At 33.4% G+C, this 20,990-nt stretch overlaps 4 protein-coding genes across 4 annotated transcripts; all 4 read right to left on the reverse strand.

Moving 5' to 3' along the window:
- Window positions 1-2,082: 2,082 nt before the first annotated feature.
- LOC148765061 (agamous-like MADS-box protein AGL61) lies at window positions 2,083-3,083 on the reverse strand. Its single transcript, XM_088813890.1, has one exon. It carries the CDS (start codon window positions 3,081-3,083, stop codon window positions 2,499-2,501), a length of 585 nt encoding a protein of 194 aa, XP_088670016.1. The 3' UTR covers window positions 2,083-2,498.
- Window positions 3,084-3,993: 910 nt separating this feature from the next.
- LOC105956087 (tRNA synthetase class II (D, K and N) family protein) lies at window positions 3,994-9,372 on the reverse strand. Its single transcript, XM_012979913.2, has 14 exons — window positions 8,752-9,372; window positions 8,311-8,420; window positions 7,812-7,923; window positions 7,590-7,661; window positions 6,944-7,035; window positions 6,637-6,757; window positions 6,038-6,160; window positions 5,693-5,888; window positions 5,419-5,606; window positions 5,246-5,317; window positions 4,994-5,092; window positions 4,821-4,901; window positions 4,579-4,636; window positions 3,994-4,482 (listed from the first exon to the last, which is right to left on the reverse strand). The coding sequence occupies exons 1-14, from the start codon at window positions 9,277-9,279 to the stop codon at window positions 4,298-4,300; spliced, it is 2,037 nt and encodes a 678-aa protein (XP_012835367.1). The 5' UTR covers window positions 9,280-9,372; the 3' UTR covers window positions 3,994-4,297.
- Window positions 9,373-12,017: 2,645 nt separating this feature from the next.
- On the reverse strand, window positions 12,018-15,363 carry LOC105956086 (amino acid permease 6). The gene is made up of 7 exons (XM_012979912.2): window positions 15,136-15,363; window positions 14,241-14,465; window positions 13,750-13,843; window positions 13,372-13,586; window positions 13,137-13,282; window positions 12,693-12,920; window positions 12,018-12,596 (listed from the first exon to the last, which is right to left on the reverse strand). Exons 1-7 carry the CDS (start codon window positions 15,215-15,217, stop codon window positions 12,186-12,188), a joined length of 1,401 nt encoding a protein of 466 aa, XP_012835366.1. The 5' UTR covers window positions 15,218-15,363; the 3' UTR covers window positions 12,018-12,185.
- A 1,568-nt stretch (window positions 15,364-16,931) lies between these two features.
- On the reverse strand, window positions 16,932-20,062 carry LOC105956052 (amino acid permease 6). The gene is made up of 7 exons (XM_088813754.1): window positions 19,846-20,062; window positions 18,844-19,068; window positions 18,414-18,507; window positions 18,048-18,268; window positions 17,830-17,972; window positions 17,520-17,750; window positions 16,932-17,423 (listed from the first exon to the last, which is right to left on the reverse strand). The coding sequence occupies exons 1-7, from the start codon at window positions 19,925-19,927 to the stop codon at window positions 17,019-17,021; spliced, it is 1,401 nt and encodes a 466-aa protein (XP_088669880.1). The 5' UTR covers window positions 19,928-20,062; the 3' UTR covers window positions 16,932-17,018.
- Window positions 20,063-20,990: the final 928 nt, after the last annotated feature.

A 20,990-nucleotide genomic window follows, 5' to 3' on the forward strand; every position in this document is an offset into this window, starting at 1 on the left:
TGGGAATGGAATATTGAAACAATAAATGCTTAAAGATTTTTACAGTGCTGGCTTTCCTTCTTTAAATCTCTTCTTTTTGTTAATTAATTCAAACGGATAGTAATTTTAATAAAACTGAGAAGTAAATAATTCCATACATATACTGTTTGTTAGTTAACATTTAAATTCTACTTCTTGGATTAACTTTTATTGAACTCTTTTTTTTTTTGTTTTTTCATTCTATATTCTTACATTTCGACTTTATTTTATTTTGATAATTAATAATTATTCATTAATTATAATTTGTATTTATTAAATTTCGTTATTGCAAATTAGTGAATAAGGGGATGTCATAAAAATTCTTGTTATTATGTGTCGATATATCGATCCGTTTAAAATCCGTTATACCTAAATTATTAGGGTTTGGAAACGGTTCTGGTACAATTAAAGAGATACTATATGTAATGTTTTTTAATGATTTATGATTTCCGCCGATTTACGGTCCGATTTTAATTTTACAAAATAATTCCATTGTTTTTCGGAAAATTACACTTATAAATCAGTATTATTATGCATTTTATATTTTAGGTCACTAATTGATATGGGCAAGTTTAATTTGCCCACTTCTTTGGGGTTCACTAATATCGGCCCAAAGGCTTTGACATGTTGAAAGCCCACAAGCGTATAAGCCCAATATAGCCATAAGATCTCTCCGACGAGCTGGAAATTTAGAGGCCCTGACAAGTTGAAGACCTAGAGTGTTATCTGACGAGGTGAGCTCTCCGACGAGCTGAAGATCTAGAGTGCTCTCTGATGAGTTGTGCTCGCTGACGAGTTGAGCTCTCCGACGAGCTGAAGACCTAGAGTTGAGCTCTCTAACAAGGTGAAAACAATACACAAAGTGCTTTGACCGCTTTGCCCCTAGAGTTTCATTTATCTCCTATATATATGTTAGTAATCCATCTTCAACAAAGAGGTGCCATCACTATTTCTCTTATACTTTATCTTTACGATATTTGTCTATAAACTTTGGAGGTATTCTAATTTGAGCGTTGAAGTGCTAATGCCGGGAGCACCCTTCCCGGCCCATTTTGCAGGTCCACGTTATATCGGACCAAGGTGGAATGGCTTCAACGATGTCTAATTCTTGATGTGGTCCAAAAGGGTTACATCACTAATATTTGAATTTTTTTAAATTCCGCCAATTTCGATTATAAAAATTCCAATTTTAGAACGAGTTTTTTCAATCCAATTTCCGATATTTTCGATACAAAAATGGAATTTGTTTTTCGGTTTTGGAAAAAAAAATCAATTTTTTTTCCGAAATTACTAATTGCAATCTGATCCGTCCGATTTTCATCCATAATCCGTACTCATACAACGGGTTAATATTTGTGTGTATATTTCAAGAAAATACAAAAATAAGGTTTTACTAAATTTCAATTGAATCCCTTCGATTTGTAAATACAAAGAGCCACCACACATTGCCTCAGGCTCCAGCTCCCATCTAGTGGCAGCATAGTGTGTGGGAAATGTAATACAGTTAAACTTCTATAAATTAATAAATATTTATACATTTTCGACGAATTAGAATTAGGAAAAATTATTATTCAAGCGAAGTTACACTACAAAAAAAAAATCTTTTGAGTGACAACACCTATTTTTCAAATAGTTAGGCAAAAAGTGTTGTCACTATGCTTGTCACTAACTGGGTGTCGCTAATGCTCTATAGTGACAATAAATAAGGATTAAGTGACAACAAAAAGAGTTATTAGTGACAATAAAAAAAAATGTTGTCACTTAATGTGTGCATTAAGTGACAACTTTTGCGTTTATCACAATTAGGGTGTCGCTAATGCAACTTTTTCTTGTAGTGTTATTAATTTATAGAGATTCTACAGTATTTTTTCTTGAAAATGCTACTTTCTTGAAAATGCTATTTGGTAGCATCAATCGTTTGCAAAAGTTATCATCATCATTTATCAATAATCATTTGACCTTTTTAATTAATGATGATATTTGGTACTAGTTATATCTCGACATTATTACTATATAACTGTGGCATCAGAACTAAATTAAATATGTATTAAATGAAGAGAATTATGCCATAGTAATAGAAGAAACGTCTACTTCCAACATCTGACTAATCAAACTTATAATTAACAAATATTAATTAGGATCATATATATGTTGTAACTCCAAATTAATTAACAAATCATAATTAGCAGGTTGGAAATCTGATTAATTAAAAAATGAAAATGCCATCAGCAAATATTATTATCTTTTTTTTCTGAAAGTAAAAAGGTGATTTCGATTATGATCCGAATTTTATTTTTATTTTATTCGGAATATTCGAAAATCAGAATCGAAAAAACAAAATTATAAATCGAAAAGTATCTCGACCAAAACAACAGTTCATCCTTGCAATTGACATAAAAACATCCATTTAAAAAAAAAAACCCCGAAAACTGAAAACCGAAAACCAGTGAGATACTAGATTAAAAAAAAAAAAAAAAAAATCAAAAAACTCCATGAAAATATCCAAAGTTGCTATTCACATGATTAATCATAGGTGTCTGCTCAGAGACAACAATCCTCTTCAAATCCTCCATTGCATCTCTAAGCTGCTCAAGCTCATGTAACCCTAATTTGTCGACCGGACTCTCCCACCAATAATTCTTCACGTTTTCTTTCCTCATATTATCCAAACTTTCGCCCCGTTTTTTCTCCATCTCGACTTCATCAAGAATCCGACTTAACTGCAAATTCAGCTCCAAAGCATTAGCATTCGTCTGATCAGCCTCAATCATATGGAGAAAATTGTTGGAATAATTATTATTATTATTATTATTATTAAGGTTTTTAGGGTTTTGGGCCAAGAATCGGTTGACTAGGGATTCGACGTTCGGGTGGCCGAACGAGAAGGCTTTTCCAGCTGGCGAAAAGACAATGATCACGATTTCGACACCGCATAGTGTGCAGAGTTCACTGGCTTTCTTGAATAGACCGGATCTGCGCTTCGAGAAGGTTACTTGTAGGTGGTTTTTCACCTCGATTTTCGCGATCTTGATCTTTTGACGACCCATGCTAGGTTTTTTTGCCATGCTTATTGCGTTTTTCGTCTTTTTTATGGATGGTGAAAATATTTAGGATTTTTTAGAATTTTTTGTTGAGGATGATGGAGATTGGAGAAGAAGAATTGATGATTTATAGTGGAATTTTTAAGGGTAATTTTAATGTGTTATTTATATCATATATGCATGTTATTATTGTGCAGTGGCAGTTTTGTATTTTATGAATTTTGTGCTAATTGCTACTGATTTGTAAGTTATGAAATCTGGATTAATTATTAGTTAATTGGATGCGTGCATGTTTTCTCAGGTTAAATGTGTGTTTAATTTTTAATTATCTGGCGTTAATATTGGTAGCAGCTTCTTTCGTATATAATTTTGATGACAAAGTCAACTTTGAATCTGCATCTAAGAATAAATAAAATAATGATGGAATTTTTGGTGAATTAATTATTATTATTATTATTTTTTTTTCTATTTCCATTTTCCCTAACATGTGATTTACGTACGAGGAAGAGTAACGTTCGACTTAAGACCTTTGTACAAGTACAAGAAACCGAAATAGATTCGATATATTTATTATGATTTATGACATCTTACATTTATTTACTGCACTGCAAAAGTAAGTTGTTGGAAACTACATATATACCCCTGCGATTTTGATTTATGGGTAAATTGCACTTAACCCCCTATGGTTTGAACTTTGTGCACATTACCCCTTGTACTTTCAATATAAGCACACGACCCCTTCCGATATTTCACTTGGTAAATAATCATGCTCATTAGAAAGAAGAAATTTTTCAAAGTATAAGGAGGCTATGTGCTTATATAATTTCTGCAGTTATCGTAGAGCATATATTTGAAGATATACAGAAAATATATACATGGCCCGAATACTATATTTAGACATGTAAATAACTAATGCAATCCGTAAGAATGGAGGTAAAGGAAAACATACGATTCGAATAAAATTAAAATTCGGTCTAATTCTCATTAAATTACACATTGAAACAAGAAACAAAAAACCCTAGTGTACATGTGATGCGTGTGTCACTTGAAGTTTAAGTATTCGTTCGTTCATTTGTATACAAAAACCAATGTCGAGAACACATAATTTCAAGATTTAGCAGGTTGTGGGAAAAAAATCGAAATCCTTAACAGCGAAAAAATAATAATTTTATTATTATGAACTCCATGATACCACCATCACCAACCTGAATGTGAAGAGTCGAATAATTTATTTATTTTTATTTTGAAGAAGTTAAGGTTGTCTGAAGCGAGAGGTCCTTGAGTTGCTGTGGGTCCACATCGGAGGGGGAACGAGTAAGGGCACATTGGGCAGTAGTTGTTTTCGGGAAAGCTATAACATCTCTGATTGAATTAGCCCCGGCCAATAGCATCGTTAATCGATCCAACCCGTAAGCAATTCCTCCTGTACAAGATTAATTATACAAATCCATCATTTTCAATTTTTCATTTTATAAATTATTACCATCATTTTCAAATTTTCATTTTGATAAATCATTACCATGCGGAGGTGCACCCATGTCGAGAGCCTCCAAAAGATACCCAAACTTTGCCTCGGCCTGTTTGATAAAATATCATAATGTAATCATAATTCATATAACTAATTCACTCAAGATTTTATGATGTTGAAATTGTTGAAGCTTGATTGATAGCGCAAAAGCTTGTATGATGAGAAAACAGGAAAATTTTCTATAGGGATCTTCGATTCTATAAGTTTTTGGATACGAGCATAAATAAGATTACCTGTTCAGAAGAAATGCCAACTATTTTCAAAACCTTCTCTTGGACTTCCCGTTTGTAAATTCTCAAGCTTCCTCCACCAATCTAACAAATAGACGGTAAGTTACTTATTTAAGTACTTCCTTCACTATTCAAAGTTCGAACCGCTACCGAAGCAAAATTTAAGTTTATGTTACCTCAACGCCATTGTAAACCATGTCATAAGCTAATGCACGGGCAGAGGCAAGGTCGTTCATATCCTCGGGGTGAGGGGCAGTAAAAGGGTGGTGCAAGGCCTACAAAAATCGGAACAATATCAATTACCATATAACGCCTACAGGATTTATTGCTCAAAATTTCATGTAAGAAAAAGAATTAGGGAAACGCAATTGAAAAGTCCTAACAAAATTTAAAAAAACTGCGATTATATATATGAAGATCATACAAACCTCAAACCTTTCCTCAGAATCATTCCACTCGAACATTGGAAAATCAGTAACCCATAGGATCGAGTTCCTTGACTGACAAACACGAAGAGACAAGAAAAGTGATAATTAATAAACTCTTTTGCGCACTTACATTATTGTGAGATTAAAAAAAGATTCCAGGTCAAAGAACGTACAGGATCGATCAAGCCCAATTCAAGTGCCACGTGTAATCTCAGCCTGTCTAAAACTTTATTAACAGATGCTTCGTTACCCACTGCAAACAATATTAGATCACCGGAACTAGCCGATAATAATTTCAGAAAATGATTTTGCTCGTTTCTGTCTAAACTTGATACTAGTGCAGGAATCCCTTCAAGAGTGCCTATAATAGTACATTACAATGGATCAAGAGAGAGAACTTTTACACCAAAAAGTAACGCGAATACGATGTGTAAGAGTCTTTGTTACCATCATTCGAGACCTTTAAGAAAGGCAAACCCTTCGCTCCAGATTTGATGGCTTCATTGTAAATATCACCCTTTTTAAGAGCACTATTTGAGTAGTGCTGAGATCCTGAAGGAACACATAGTGCTTTAATAATACCACCACTTGACAAGGTGTCTGTAAATACCTTGAAGGACGAATTTCTGAAAACATCCGATACCTGCAGTTGAACACAATTCCATCAAAAACCAGACAAAAGCCAACTGATTCCGATAAAAGTAAAGATCTATTTAATAAGACGCGTATTGATTTTCTTGCCAACAATCAAAATGACAAAGAAAGTGTGGGACATATCAATAACGAGTTTACATCTTTTAGTTCAAGATCAAAACGCGTATCTGGTCTGTCTGAACCATATCTGCTCATAGCTTCAGCATATGTTAGTCTTGGAAAAGGGTTTGGTAGTTCAACTCCTTTGATCTCAAGAAAAACCTGCAACAATTTTATTTGGTCATGTTGGAATTCATATAATCGGAGAAAACTATCTGGATGCATATCAACAACTGCAGTATATAACTAAAATTTCCAAATAATGAAAAACACACAAGTATCCACAGGCCAAAAGGAATGCCAGCACTCACCACATGAAACACATGAGAGAGATACAACCATGAAAACTCGTGTGGGAAAGAACAAACTACTGGATTTGTGTTGCCAGATTCTGTAAACAAACTACTCTCAAGGCTAACAACTAACAACTGATTGTTTTTGTGTTACATAATTGAAGCTCTAAAAGATCCAATAGAAAATAATCAAAGACAATATTACAAGATTGTTCAAGACCTCGTGCACATGCCTTTGCTAGAGTAACTATCACATTAATCGCAGATGGAACATCTGATTTACAGCACAAGTACACAAAAAAAAAAAAAAAAAAAAAAACACCGGTGAGTACCAATCCGACTAACCTTTCTAATCAAATCTTCATTGAGCTTCAGCATGTCCTCAAGAGGAGTGAATGCCAATTCCATGTCCAGCTGTGTAAATTCGGGCTGTCTATCCGCTCTTAGATCTTCATCTCTGAAACATCTGCACAGCAAGAAAGAAAAATGAATCTGCATCATATGAACTTCATGGTTTTGACAATTTGGAAAGCTAAACCAATGTTATAACTTTTAACAATTGAACCAAATCGGAAACCGCCAACTGTGAACTAGAATGGAGATTTTACTGCTGGAGAATACTATCACAATAAAAGTATAAAAGGTGAATTACCTTGCTATTTGATAGTATTTGTCAAAGCCTGAGACCATAAGCATCTGCTTGAAGAGCTGTGGACTTTGAGGCAAAGCATAAAATGCCCCAGGCTCCATAGAGAAGAGTCAAGCATTAGATCTTCACTCCATGAAGAAAATCAGTCAATAAATAGATCAATGTGAAGGAAAAAGTATGTTCATTGTCGTGGTACTCAACCATTGTTTAATATTAACCTCGGGATGTGCTAACAGTACCCAAAGAAGGTGATAACTTTCCTAGAGAAACAAACTGATAAAACAACCATTTATCACAGAGTTAAGAGAGAAACCTTTATTTCCTAAGCAAGCAAATAAAAGAATAAAGCAACAAATAAACGTAATGACATGCGAAAAATTGTTTAAGATGTCATAATAACAACAAATATGGAAGACTTCCAATAGGCAAAGAACTCTCTGAAGCACGCATAAGAGTCTAATGCCAGCGAGGCTAACATAGGCTGTAACAGGGTAACATTAACCATTGTTGAAATGCTAAAATTGAAGTAATGTCTTGCGAAGTTTTAATAATTTCGTCAGCTATATTAATCAAAAGTGAGGTAGAAATAGCAAATCATTAATGAGTATCTCTGGCAGTTCACAGTCTCACTAAAGCCAATAAAAGATACCTGAATTCTTGATGGCACCAAATAATCCCTTGCACCTTCTGGAGTAGATCTAGATAGAATTGGAGTCTCAATCTACCTTATAACCATTACAAAGTCAGGATCAACAGAAGGAATAATATTAAATATAGAAGCAAGCTTCAATATTTGCATTTTCTTTGGTTTATCAAGCTTATTTTTAGCATTCATCATATCATCTAAATAAACGAAAAACAAAGTTAATACCTCCACAAAATCATGAAGGTCTTCAAGGTATCGTCGAATGAGTTTCACCACTTTATGCCGCAACATTATATTGGAACTCATCTGAGGACGCCGTAAGTCAAGGCATCGATATCTGATATGTAAAAAACAATTCTTTGTTCGATTAATTTTTTTGGGCAAAACAGCAGCAGTAGTTTTTGCGGTTTCACCTAAAAATAATTGTTTCTTTCTTACAAAGGACCAATAAATAAGAGCATAAGTGGTCAATAAAAGCACGAAACAAATGGATTGTTTTCAGAACTATGTCTATATTTTTTTACTGATCCAACTAACGCATTCTGGGAATAGATATATAACCACTAAGTACAAACTTTTAGAAGTTAGTTGTAGACACTTCACATCTCAAACTTCATAATTTAATATTTCCATGAAAAAAGCAAGTGAAAAAAGCTGCGCATTGCCACAAATTTTAGCAGTCTAAAATCACTTTCAAGCAAAGATAAAATGAAGCGACAAGTACCTCAATCTGATTTCTTCTTTGGTTGCATCTTTAGCATCATCTGAAGTAGTAATCAGAAAAGGCAACTTAGACCTCACTGCATTCAAAACGTGGACATGCTCCGCCGCGACCTGTATCCATTAACGGGGCATGAAATGATTAAGAGAACTCAGAACATTCACTTAAAACTCTTTAAAGTACGACGATTAGTTAATGAACATATCATAGTATTCCCTTCATTTGTGCACACAGAAAATCACGGAAACATCCCATCATCTATAATCGTTTATCCAACTCTACTACGTAATACAGTCTCTTCCCTAATGTGGTGAAGAAAAAATGTAAGATGATGATGAATAATATATGTTTCACTTATCAGATGAAACAAAATTACTTGATCACAAAAAACACATTCAACTGTTCAATTAGTAATTTATTCACTCAGTTTCATTGAAAGCTCACCTCTACGAATCCGGTCTTCATTTTCTTATTAATCGACTCAATCGGCCGTGACCGAACGACACCTTCCACTGCGACTACATACTCAAGCCTCAAGCCATTCACGACCGAATGTGCCTCAGGAAAATCATCCGGAAGCGTAGTAACCTGAACAATTCCGGTATGGTCGCGGAGACTAAGGAACGTCAGACCGCCGTGGACGCGGTGGAGGGCCACCCATCCGCAGAGGCGTACTCGTTTGCCGACGTCCGGTTCCGACAATTCGCCGCAAAGAGCGGTTCGATTCACCCACTCAAGTTCGTCGGCATTGGTTTCGGCAGAAGGAGGGAATGGCTGCTTGGGAGTGGGGACGCTGAGGGTTTCAGAAGGGGAAGCGGAAGCGTAAATGGAGTAGAAGGCGCGTTTGTGGAGGAGTTTAGGTGGATTCGAATTAAGGCGGCGGAAGGTGAGGAGGAGGAGAGGAAGACGCGGCGGAATTGAAAATTTGGCGCGGAGGGCAACCGCCGGAAGGGAGCGGAGAAGGAGTGACATGGCGGAGGAGAGAAATTCACAGGCTTATCTGATTTAGGCGGATGTAATTTGGGGGAGAGGGTTTAAGGATTTTGGAAGATTTGACCCGTTTGTAATCTGGAGGGTCCGATAATGGTTTAATTTCACTTTGCATCACTGAAATGCACCATTTTAGCACTTTGCACCCCGAAAACTAATAAATCGCATTTTGCACCCTCAAAACAGGTCTTTGAGATGCCACACCTGGTGAAATACACGGGTAATTATTAACCGTTGATATAGTGAAATAACTTCTCAATAAGCACATATACACATGTGTGTGTGTGTGTGGTTTTGTGCTGATCAACTTTTAATAATCATCCAATGGGGATAATTACAGTTTTGGTCCCCCAAATTTGCACGGTTTTCACTTTTGGTCCCTCATTTACCGCCGTCAACAAAATACACACTAATGTTTTCATATTTTAACACATTTAGTCCCTTCGTCTGTTTGACCGTTAAGTAGTAACGGTCAATGTTTGAATTTGAGGTTTTTCTTTGAGAAAATTGCAATAAAACCCCTGTATTATTTCCAAATATTTTAAAAACCTGTAAAATTTTATACAACCATAATTTAACCCCTATTTCATCAATTACCTAATTTTAACCAATGACCCCGATTTTTCAAAATTTGGTAATCCGACGTTGACTATCTTTTTAATTCGGTTGACTCTTTTGCCGATTGATCTTTTTTTCCCGCTGTTGACCAATGCTGAATGTTGGCTTAAAATTGTTGACATTTTCTTTTCTTGATTATTATTTTATTTTTATTTAAATTATTGTGTAATGAAAAAATATAATTAAAAAAATAAAAGCAGATAATCGGCGAGAAAATAATATCATAAAAAAATCAAAATAAATAAAAAAGGAAAAAGTCAGCGCATCACAATGACGGAAAAAATTTAAGATAAAAATTAGCGGCCGGTGTTAGCCCAAAAAACCGTGTACTAGAGTGGTTATCTCATTTCAAATTACTCCGCACATGCCTAATTCATCTTCTGCATATTTTCTTGGGAATAAATTTGGGATGCACTCGCGGTTCCACGAAGAAAAAATTGAGGGGAAGAAATTATGGATTTTAGAATTTTTTTTAAATTGTATTTAGGCCCTAGAATTTTAGATAAAAACTTTGTTAAAAGTTTGTAATTTCAATATTACATACTAGATATTAATGTAGTATTATTATTGTGTTATACATTAATTGTGTTGATCGGAAAAAAGGTCAAAGAAAAAAGTTCGTTAAAAATCAAGAAAAAAAAATCAAGATTGTTAACCGAGAATACAATGTCAGTGAACGGCATCAAAATCAATATTAAATAAAAAATTCAATGCAGGAAAAAAAAAGTAAAAAAAAAAAAAAAAAAAAATCAACGGCGGTCAACTGTCACTGGTAATGGTGGTAAAAATCGGGGTCGTTTGCCAAAATTAATTAAATGATGAAATTGGAGTTAAATTAGAGTTGAATAAAATTTTAGGGGGTTTTAGAATATTTTAAAAGAATGCAGGGGTCTGGGTGCAGTTTTTATCTATAAAAAAATCCCAAATTCAGCCATAATTCAACCGTTGACCGTTACTACTTAACGGTCAAACAGACGGAGGGACTAAATGTGTTTAAATGTGACAACATTAGTGTGTATTTTGTTGACGGCGGTAAATGAGGGACCAAAAGTGAAAAACGTACAAATTTGGGGGACCAAAACTGTAATTATCCCTCATCCAATGTATTTCATCGGGTGTAGCATCAAACCCACCCACAAAACATGTTAAATCATTCAAAGTGCAACCTAATATATTTCAAAGTGCTGATCAATTATTCTTATTGTTTGATCATTAACATGGTCATTTTTTCTATTCAATTGATTTTCTCTTCAGGGCGCAAAGTGCTAATATACTTTCGAGCGAAAATGACTATGTTGACAATAAGAAAAATAGGTCAACAATGAAAATTCATGACAGAAAATAAGGGTACAATTTGAATAATTAAACATGTTTCGAGACAAAATGGCAAATGCCATAAATTATTTTCGAGGGTACAAAGTGCAAAATGATACATTTCAAAGGCGCAAGGTGAAATTGAGTTGTCTGATAATTGCGTTCGGATCATTGAAGGTTGACTTTCAAAATGTTTTTCACTCCCTACAAATTTCTCATTTTCGCATTTTCCCCCTAAAAACTCAAAAATTAGATAATCCACCTTCTAAATATTTTTTTGGTTGTACTTTACCTGATAAGCCATTTTTTGTGGACATTGTGCAAAAAAATGACATTGTAATGTGAAAAAAATAATGTTTTTAATGGATAACGTGCAACAAAAATAACATATAAAAGAGCTACGTGCAACAAAAATTAACATATAAAAGAACTACGTGCAACAAAAATACTCAATTACGATGAATAATCCATCAAAAAATTTATATTGGGATGTGCAACAATAATAACATTTTGAAGGTGACATTCACTTGTAAAACTTTGATGAGGTAAAGTGCCAAAAATAGAATATTTTAGGGGTGATGTGGAATTTGCCCTTAATAATTAAATGTTTCTACTTTCTAGTATAATAAAAATGGATTTATTGCATTTAACGCCCCTAGTTTTACAATAATTATTAAAAGCACCCCGTATTATAGATATTAGCCACAGCACCCCTATATTTCAGATTGAATTTTGTTGTGGCATTAGCTATTTGGATATTCCCTTCGAAATTTTGGTTGAATCATGTGTAAGATCATAAAAAGCTACATTAAGCACCATAAAAAACTAGCACATATAAAGAAGTCAATTCAATCTAAATTCGATTGACAAATAAAAAAAACGGAAGTATTTATCGGGAAAAAAAAAAAGAAAAAAAAAATTGACACTTCGACAAATGAAAATATACGGCTTCTAGTTTAAGACACCGAATGAAAAGGCTTGAAAAGTCTAAGCGATTTTACGAGCCCGTGAATAGAACCGGCAGCTGCAAGAAGTGATATAACGAGGCAAATACCGTTAAGAATCTCCATCCAAATCCACGTGAAAGAGAATCTTGGAATCTTTCTTCTTGCAATGTACATCTCTATCGGGAAATAAACGGTCAACGGCCAAAACGTAATAGCTCCAAGAAATCCGACAAAATCATTGAAGAATGGAAATAACATAGCTAAAGCCGTTGTGAATATCACGTAACACGTTCGCCAAACGAGCCTCAAAAAATTCACTTTGAAGCCCCAGATGGAATATTCCTCCGTTATAAATTTATTTTCCGGCCATTTTCCTTTGCTCCAATCCTCCACGAACCCGAATATCGGTTGGCAAAATACCTATAATTAAAAAAAAAATTAAAAAAAAAATCTGATTTATTATTGCCTACCTCAATAATAATCATTATAATAGGAAGAAGAAAATTAATTATTTACCTGGTAAGCTCCGACGAGATGAATTACGATACATAAATTAGCAAAACTGACGAGCCAAAAAGGCTCATAGAAGCCGAACCCGGTTAGGAAATTTCCAGGGGCATCATTGCCAAATGCAGCATACCCTAAAACCCCACATAACATGTAGAAAACGGTGGAAATCGAAATTCCCGCCAAAGTAGCCTTCTTCATTACTTTATTCTCCGGTACCCCTGATTTTATCGTGTCCTGAAAAAAAATATATATATACATCCTTAAAATTAGTCGCTTTTTTTTCGCAATTCATATTATTTATCGGAATATAGTATACCATAACAAAAGGACGACAGGGGCCATCGCCCCCACCCACACGACTTACTAAAAAAAATTAATATAGTAAATTTATCCTACTGAATATAAAATTCTGGCTTCGCCAGTGACAGATCAGTTTCATTCGAGTCGAACCTGTATCTCAACGAGGACACTAGAGAAAACATAAGCAAAGGCAATGTTTCCAAGGGCGTTATAGGTATTCCACATCTTGTCCATACTCGACATGTTAGGCCCGATCGGTATTCCGGTAAGGCTACTCTCTATTTTCCCTCCCGTACCTATAAATATATATCAACCAACCAACAAAAACATTATTTCTTTAATTACTTATTTAATTCGGATATAAATACATTAATTTGCTAATTACCCGCAATCTTGGCTATGGCGAGACCAAGCCCGATCGAGGAGTACGCGAACGACATCGCGGCAGCAACGAACGAAAGCCAAGAAAGCTTATGAAAGTTCGGTATCTGGCTAATGATTATTTGCATGGCTCCGAAACCTATAATGTAGGGATTGTTCGACATGTGACAACCGGCTTCGTGGCCGTGTTTGTGGAAGCAATTCGATCTTATCATGGCCCTGTTCGATTTATTTTATTTTTATTAAAATTTACAAATATTCTTTTTTGTTATATATATATATATATATATATATATATATATATATATATGTATCTACACACACACACACACACACACACACACACACACACACACACACACACACACACATGTATACTTACACCATGCTAATTGAGGCTGTGATTGAGTAACCTATAGAAGAACCAACAAGGTTGCTTGATTGAGCTATCCCACATAGTTGTACTTTTAATCCTCCTGCACATTGTGTAATAAAAAAAAATAAAAAAATTGAAAAAAAAATAAAAAAATAATTATATATATTATGTATTTTGAAAATAAATAATTGTATATATTATTTATTTTGAAAATAAAAGTGACAATATTTCAAATGGCAATTATAATCAAGGCCCTCGAGATAAGGTCTGTTTACAGAAACCCCCCTCCGTTTTTTATAATTACATCCACCCCATACAATTTGTAGATTTGTTACATTAACACCCTTATGTAGGGGGGTGGGTGTAAGAAATTTACAAATTGTAGGGTGGAGGATGTAATTGATAAAACATGAGGGAGATTTTCGTAAATAGTTTTGACCTCAGGGAGGTGGTTGTAATTTACTCTAAAAGAAAATTATGTATTTTTATTTTTGTACCAAGGTGAGATCTGACAACATCTTTGTAAGTGTAATTTCTAGAGCCATCATTGGATCGGTAGCAATCAGCCAATAGGATTGAAGTAAACCATGTAATAAAAGAAAATGCCATTAGGGCGATGGGGCCCGCAATCCAGCCCAATTGAGCGATGGCCCATGCTAAGGATAACACACCCGATCCGATAACGGCCGTTATTATATGTGCACTTGCCGTCAACGCCGTACCTGGTTTTTTAATAACGGAAAACATAAAAAAGAACGTCACCGTTTGATATAAAAACAAAAGATTAAAAAAAAAAAAAAAAATTCATAGAGGCATATAATTCTAATTTTTATAGTTAATTGATTGTTGTATCTTTGATTTATTCTATTGAGATTGGTTTCAATTATCATTTTAAATTGTGGCTTTAGACTTTTATCTGACATAAACTCGTATCCGCGCAGCTAGCAAAATTTGTCATGTACTTATTTCGGATTTGATTTTATTAATCCTGCTCCCATGTAAAACCCGAGGATTACCCGGTAAATACGGGAGATGGAGAATACGGACAAGTTAGTTCTTCAATTGTAGCTTTTTGAAAAGACGATGAACTTTTAACTAACAAAATTATGATTGTAGTGACGGAAAATTAAAAGAAACCGTCTCTAACTCAAATAATAATAGATCTCAAACGCTATATTCAAATTGCTAAGTTATATTAGAATATGCTATAAAAATTATGTATACTCCAAGACAAACATACACATAACAGAAAGAGAAATTTTTTTTACAAAAAAACTAAATTATTTGAAACCCTAAAAATAATTACATTATATCTCAAAATTCATGTACAAGAACCCTAAAAATAATCAAAACACATATTATAATAAAAAAAAATAGAGAGAGGATATTTACCGGTCCTTTTTACTCGGCCATCGTCGTCAAACTTGGAAGAAGATTCATTGCCTGAGTCAATGCTCAAAGAGATTTGCCCCATTCGTGTAAAAAAATTAAAGTGTTAGTAAAAATTGAGTGAATTAAAATAAAATTATAAGATCATTAGTTTACATACAGAAGTTCTAATAGATATAAGAGAAGATATATATATATGTGTATATATATAATCTTGAATACTTATCTGGTTCTGTGTATCAAAAAAATAGGATTCTGTATATCAAAATAATAGGATTCTGTGCGTTCACACTTATAACTTGTACTAATTCGGTTTATTAGTCATAAATAAATTAATTAATTAGTCAAGATAAATATAAAGAGGTTTCATTAATCTGCCTTAATATATGCTAATTAATTAATATAGGAAAATCATTAAAATGCTATTTATTATTATGCATTAATTTCATAATTACCACCTCGGATTTTGGTGAGTTTGAATATTGGGTTCCTTAATTTCATCTTTTATTTTTTTTGAGACTTGCATAAGTATTAAATGTTTTAGAGATTCTTGTATGAACAACCACTTTCATTTACTTGCAACGTAACGAAAATTTCGTGGGTCGAAACGGGTATTTTTTTTACTAAGGAAATGTTTAAATAGTTCGGGATTCGAGTTTTCTGACGAGCTCGAGCTGAAGTACGAGTCCTCCATTTTGAGTTTTTCATGCGAACTTTTTGAATTTTTTTCATTATATATTCATTCTTTATATTATAATAAATACATATAAAACTTAAAAAAATACTTTTGAATTCGGGTTGTTGCGCGCATATTAAAAAAATTAATAAATGTGCATATAATATAGTAAAAAAAAAATCTCTAAAATATCCTTGACACTAATTGTTTTACAAGTAATTAATTAGGAGTGATAAAGGGTAAAATTGAAAATCTAAATGACAAATAATTTTGGCAATAAAAAATCTCTAAAAAGACAAAATAATATGGGACAAATGGAGTATAATACTCCCTTTGCTCCACAATAACTGTCTCTTTTTAAAAATATTTTTGTTCCATATTATCTCTTACTTTATATTTCCAATACTGCATTAAATGCATATTTCCTGTTTTAACTTTATCAATGAAACTCTATTCATTAAATTTCTTTTATAAATCATTAAATATTAAAGGTTGTTTTAGTAATTTTTATATGATTTTTCTAAAATCAAGATATATTTATTGAGTTTCTTAATCTTTGTGAAAAGTGAAAAGTGACACTTATTTAGGAACGGAGGGAGTATAAACAATTAATAATAATATTGATATAAACAAAAAGTAAGAAAAGAAAACAACAATTGAAAAATGATCTTGAGCTCGATCGAGCCGTCAAATTTGTCAGGCTCGGCTCGAACTCGACTTTTTTACGTATGTATATATGCTTAATGTTCGATAGTATTTTAATTTAATCGTGGAAATCGTTTGTTTGTTGTTTTTAATTTTTAAGCACGTTGATTAAGAAAATTATTAAATAGCCTTATTAATTAACAAAAATGCTCAATTACCTTTTATATAAGATAATGGTAGCATCAATTAACACGATACTCATCTCCCTAATCTCATGCAAATCAATTTTGTCTATCAAGAAATTAACTACAAGAGGTAACTTAATAAATAATAAATTAATAATTAAGACTAAACCCACAAATAATATATAATTTCTTTTCCTAAAGAGAAATAAAATGAATATCAAACTTTAATTGGTTACTTTCCTTGGAAGATTTGATTTGAAGTAGAAATTTAAAAAAATAATGGAGCATTTAAATTAAAGAGGCAATTACTAATTAAGTTTATTACGAAAAAACCGAGAAAAAAACTCGAAATGTTTATTACTACTTCATAATAAGTATAATTACGACACCGAATGGAAGGGCTTAAACATTCCGAGTGATTTCACGAGTCCCTCGATCGAACCGGCAGCTGCAAGAAGTGAAACGGCGAGACAAATGCCGCTAAGCGATCGCATCCAAATCCACTTGAAAGAGAATCTTGGAATCTTTGATCTCGCCAAGTAGATTTCGATCGGGAAATAAACGGTCAACGGCCAAAACGTGATAGCTCCAATAAGTCCGACAAAATCATTGAAGAACGGAAATAGCATAGCTAACGTTGTCGTGAATATCACGTAACTTGTTCTCCAAGTCAGCCTGAACAAACTCAATTTGAAAATAGAATATTCCCCCGTGAGAAATTTGTTTTTCGGCCGTTTTTCTTTGATCCAATCCTCCACAACCCCGAATATCGGTTGGCTTAAAACCTTCAAGAACGAATTAACGTAGTTAGTATATTAATATTGATTTTTATTTTTATTTTTTTTAACTAATGTGGAAAAAAAATAGTTTAATTTATTTACCTGGTAAGCTCCAACGAGATGAATTACGATAAATAGATTAGCTAAACCGACTAGCCAAAAAGGCTCGTAGAAGCCGAAACCGGTAAGCATATTCCCAGGGGCATTATTGCCAAAAGCGGCGTATCCTAAAATACCACATAGCATGTAGAAAACGGTGGAGACCGATATTCCAGCCAACGTAGCCTTCTTCATGATTTTGCTTTCCGTTTCCGCCCCTGATTTTATCGTGTCCTGAAAATTAATTAATTGAGTAATTACTACACTAGTAGTTTCACGAATAAATAATTAATTAATCGAGTAATTAACTCACCTGTATCTCAACAAGGACATTGGAGAAACCATAAGCGAACGCAATGTTTCCAAGGGCAGAATAGGTATTCCACATTTTCTCGATTTTCGGCATGTTCGGCTCTATTGGTATTCCGGAGAGACCACTCTCTACATTTCCTCCTTCTATATATATTTTAGTGAAGTATATAATTAGTATATGATTAGTGATACTTAATTAATTAATTAATAATTAATTACCTGCAATTTTGCCGATAGAGAGACCGATGCCGATAGTGGAGTAAGCGAACGACATAGCAGCAGCGATAATAGAGAGAATCGAAAGCTTGTGGAAATTTGGTATTTGGCTTAGAATTATTTGTAAAACTCCAAAACTTATGATGTAAGGATTGTTTGGCATGTGACAATTGTCTTTATTATTATGTCCTAATTTGTGGAAACAAATTGATCTCTTAATTGCCCTGTTACATTCACAAAACAAATGCTGTCTGAAAATTAAAATTAAAATTAATGTTATATATATATATATATATATATATATATATATATATATATATATATATATATATATATATATATATATATATATATATATAGTATACTTACACAAGGCTAATGGAGGCTGTAATTGAGTAACCAATACTTGCACCAACAAGTATGCTGTATTGACCTATGGCACAAAGTTGAACTTTTATTCCTCCTGCACATTATAAAAACTCAAAATAAATTGCAATTATTAAGAGTTTCCTATAAATTTATCTATCCAAATATTAAACTTAATTAATAAAAACAAAGTTGCAATATTTCAAATGGCAATTATAATTGGCCCTTGAGGTATAATCTATTTACGAAAAAAACCCCTCATGTTTCCATAATTACATCCACCCCTGAATTTTGTAGATTTCATACATTTACCCTTTTGTAGGGGGGTGGATGTAAGAAATTTACAAAGTGTAGGGGAATGGATGTAATTGATAAAACATGAGGGGGGTTTTTCATAAATAGTTTCTACCTGAGGGAGGTAGTTGTAATTTACCTAGGTGAGATCTGACAACATCTTTGTAAGTGTAATTTCTAGTGCCATTACTGGATCGGTAGCCATCGGCCAATAGGATTGAAGTAAACCATGTAATTACAGAAAAGGCCACGAGAGCAATGGGGCCCGCAATCCAGCCCAATTGAGCGATGGTCCACGCTAAGGATAACACACCCGATCCAATAACGACCGTTATTATGTGTGCAGTTGCCGTCAACAATGTTCCTGATTATAATAAACGGAAAAATAAAACCACCGTTAGTATGAAGAAATAAAAAAATAAAATAAAATCATAGAGGCATTAGTATAAACACACACAAGGCATTGAGGCGATGGTGCAGGCTAAGGAAAATACACCCGAAAACACGAAACCCAAAAACCCAAAAACCCAAAATTCGGAATATTTTGGACTTTTTTTGGATAAATTAGAAAGAGAGAAAAATTTAGGTTTTTTTTTTCATAATTTAAGTTTTATGTGGACTAAATAATAAAAATTGGGTGGTGTAAATAATACTATATGTAAAATATAGTGAAAGAACTTGTAAATTGAAGTTTTCAGTCCACCCTAGATAGGGGCCGGACTCGCCCCTACTCGTAACCTAAAAACCCGAAAAACAAAAATCCGAAACCCGAAACACAGGGGCTGACCCAAGGTACTCCTTGGTGGGCCGCCCCTGCAGAATTTTTTTCCCCCCTCTTTTTTATTACTTTTTTAATATTTCGCTTTATTTATCTATATATTAATTTATACGCTAAAGTTAAAAATTTGTACCATTTTAGCCCCAAAAAAATATTCTAGCCCCCCACCCAATACCTCTTGGGTCCGCCCCCGGCGAAAACACTGAACCTGAAACCCGAAAATGCGAAAACCCGAGAAACATGAAACCCGAAAACCCAAAAACATGAAAACCCCGAAAACGCTAAAATCCGAAACCCGAAACCTGAAACATGAACGAAAACGCGAAAACGGGGGAACTAGAATAAATAAAAAGACCATATTACCAGTCCTTTTTAGTCGGCCATCATCATCAAACTTGGAAGATTCATTTCCTGCTTCAATGCTCAAACTTGTTTCCCTCACCATTATATATATATATAATATATATAATATATATTTATTATATATATCCCTTCACCTTTTTTACGTACAGAAAATCAACATACACAAAGAGCATATATATATACATGAATATATATTGGAATTAATTGAGCAAGAAGATCATGTAATCTTTTGTCATGCATTCACACTGTATATACATATATAATTCATTTTCAAATTACTGTAATAGTCAAAAAGAAAATATACAGCTGTGAGGATTAATTATCTTTGCCTTTTATGATGTACTGACAGTGGTGAAGATTCTTAAAATGGGATCAATAATTACAAAAACACCACCTAAATATTAGGTGAGTTGAATTATTAGCTCAATTTAATTTCATCTTCTTGAAACTTACATAAACCATTCGGTGAATTTTAATTAGGTTATCTCAAATGTTTCAGCAATTCTTGCATGCATGTATCAAGACCATTATATTGTCCCCATTCATTTATTCCCAAATGGAGTATTTATTATACTACTTTCCTCAATATTGAGAAATAATTTATGGTGAAACAATTAATGCGAGGGTATTTTAGTCATTTTTTATTAGGGTTTTTTTTTTTTTTTTTTTTCGCGCTTGTATGAAGACCATTGTATTGTCCAGATTCGTATACATGGTACACCAGGTTATTTATATGAAGTGTGAATTTGAACTGTAAATTTAATTAAATAACTATCTACGGTTATTTCTATGATATACCCGATGAAGGTTACACTGGGTGCATTTTTACCGTTGATATACACACATCAATGTGGATATGTGTGTGTGTGTGCTTATGAATGGTAAAGATCTACCCGGTGTAGCATAGTATAAAAGCACGCACACACATAGATGTGTGTGATTGTGTGTAGATCTACGATTTAAATCCACTCAATGTAAATTAAATAACCAGTTGTAGCATATAATTTTCCATTTCTCATATTATATTTATTATATTTTTCTCAATATTGAGAAATAATTAATGAGAGGGGTATTATAGTCATTATCTATGACGTCTTTTCTTTTATTTTCTTTTTCTTTTGAGAAGATTATGATGTGTTTTTTGT

Source organism: Erythranthe guttata, chromosome 14 (genome assembly GCF_056151865.1).
Source record: "Erythranthe guttata isolate IM_541 chromosome 14, IM_541, whole genome shotgun sequence".
NCBI classification, from domain to species: domain Eukaryota; kingdom Viridiplantae; phylum Streptophyta; class Magnoliopsida; order Lamiales; family Phrymaceae; genus Erythranthe; species Erythranthe guttata.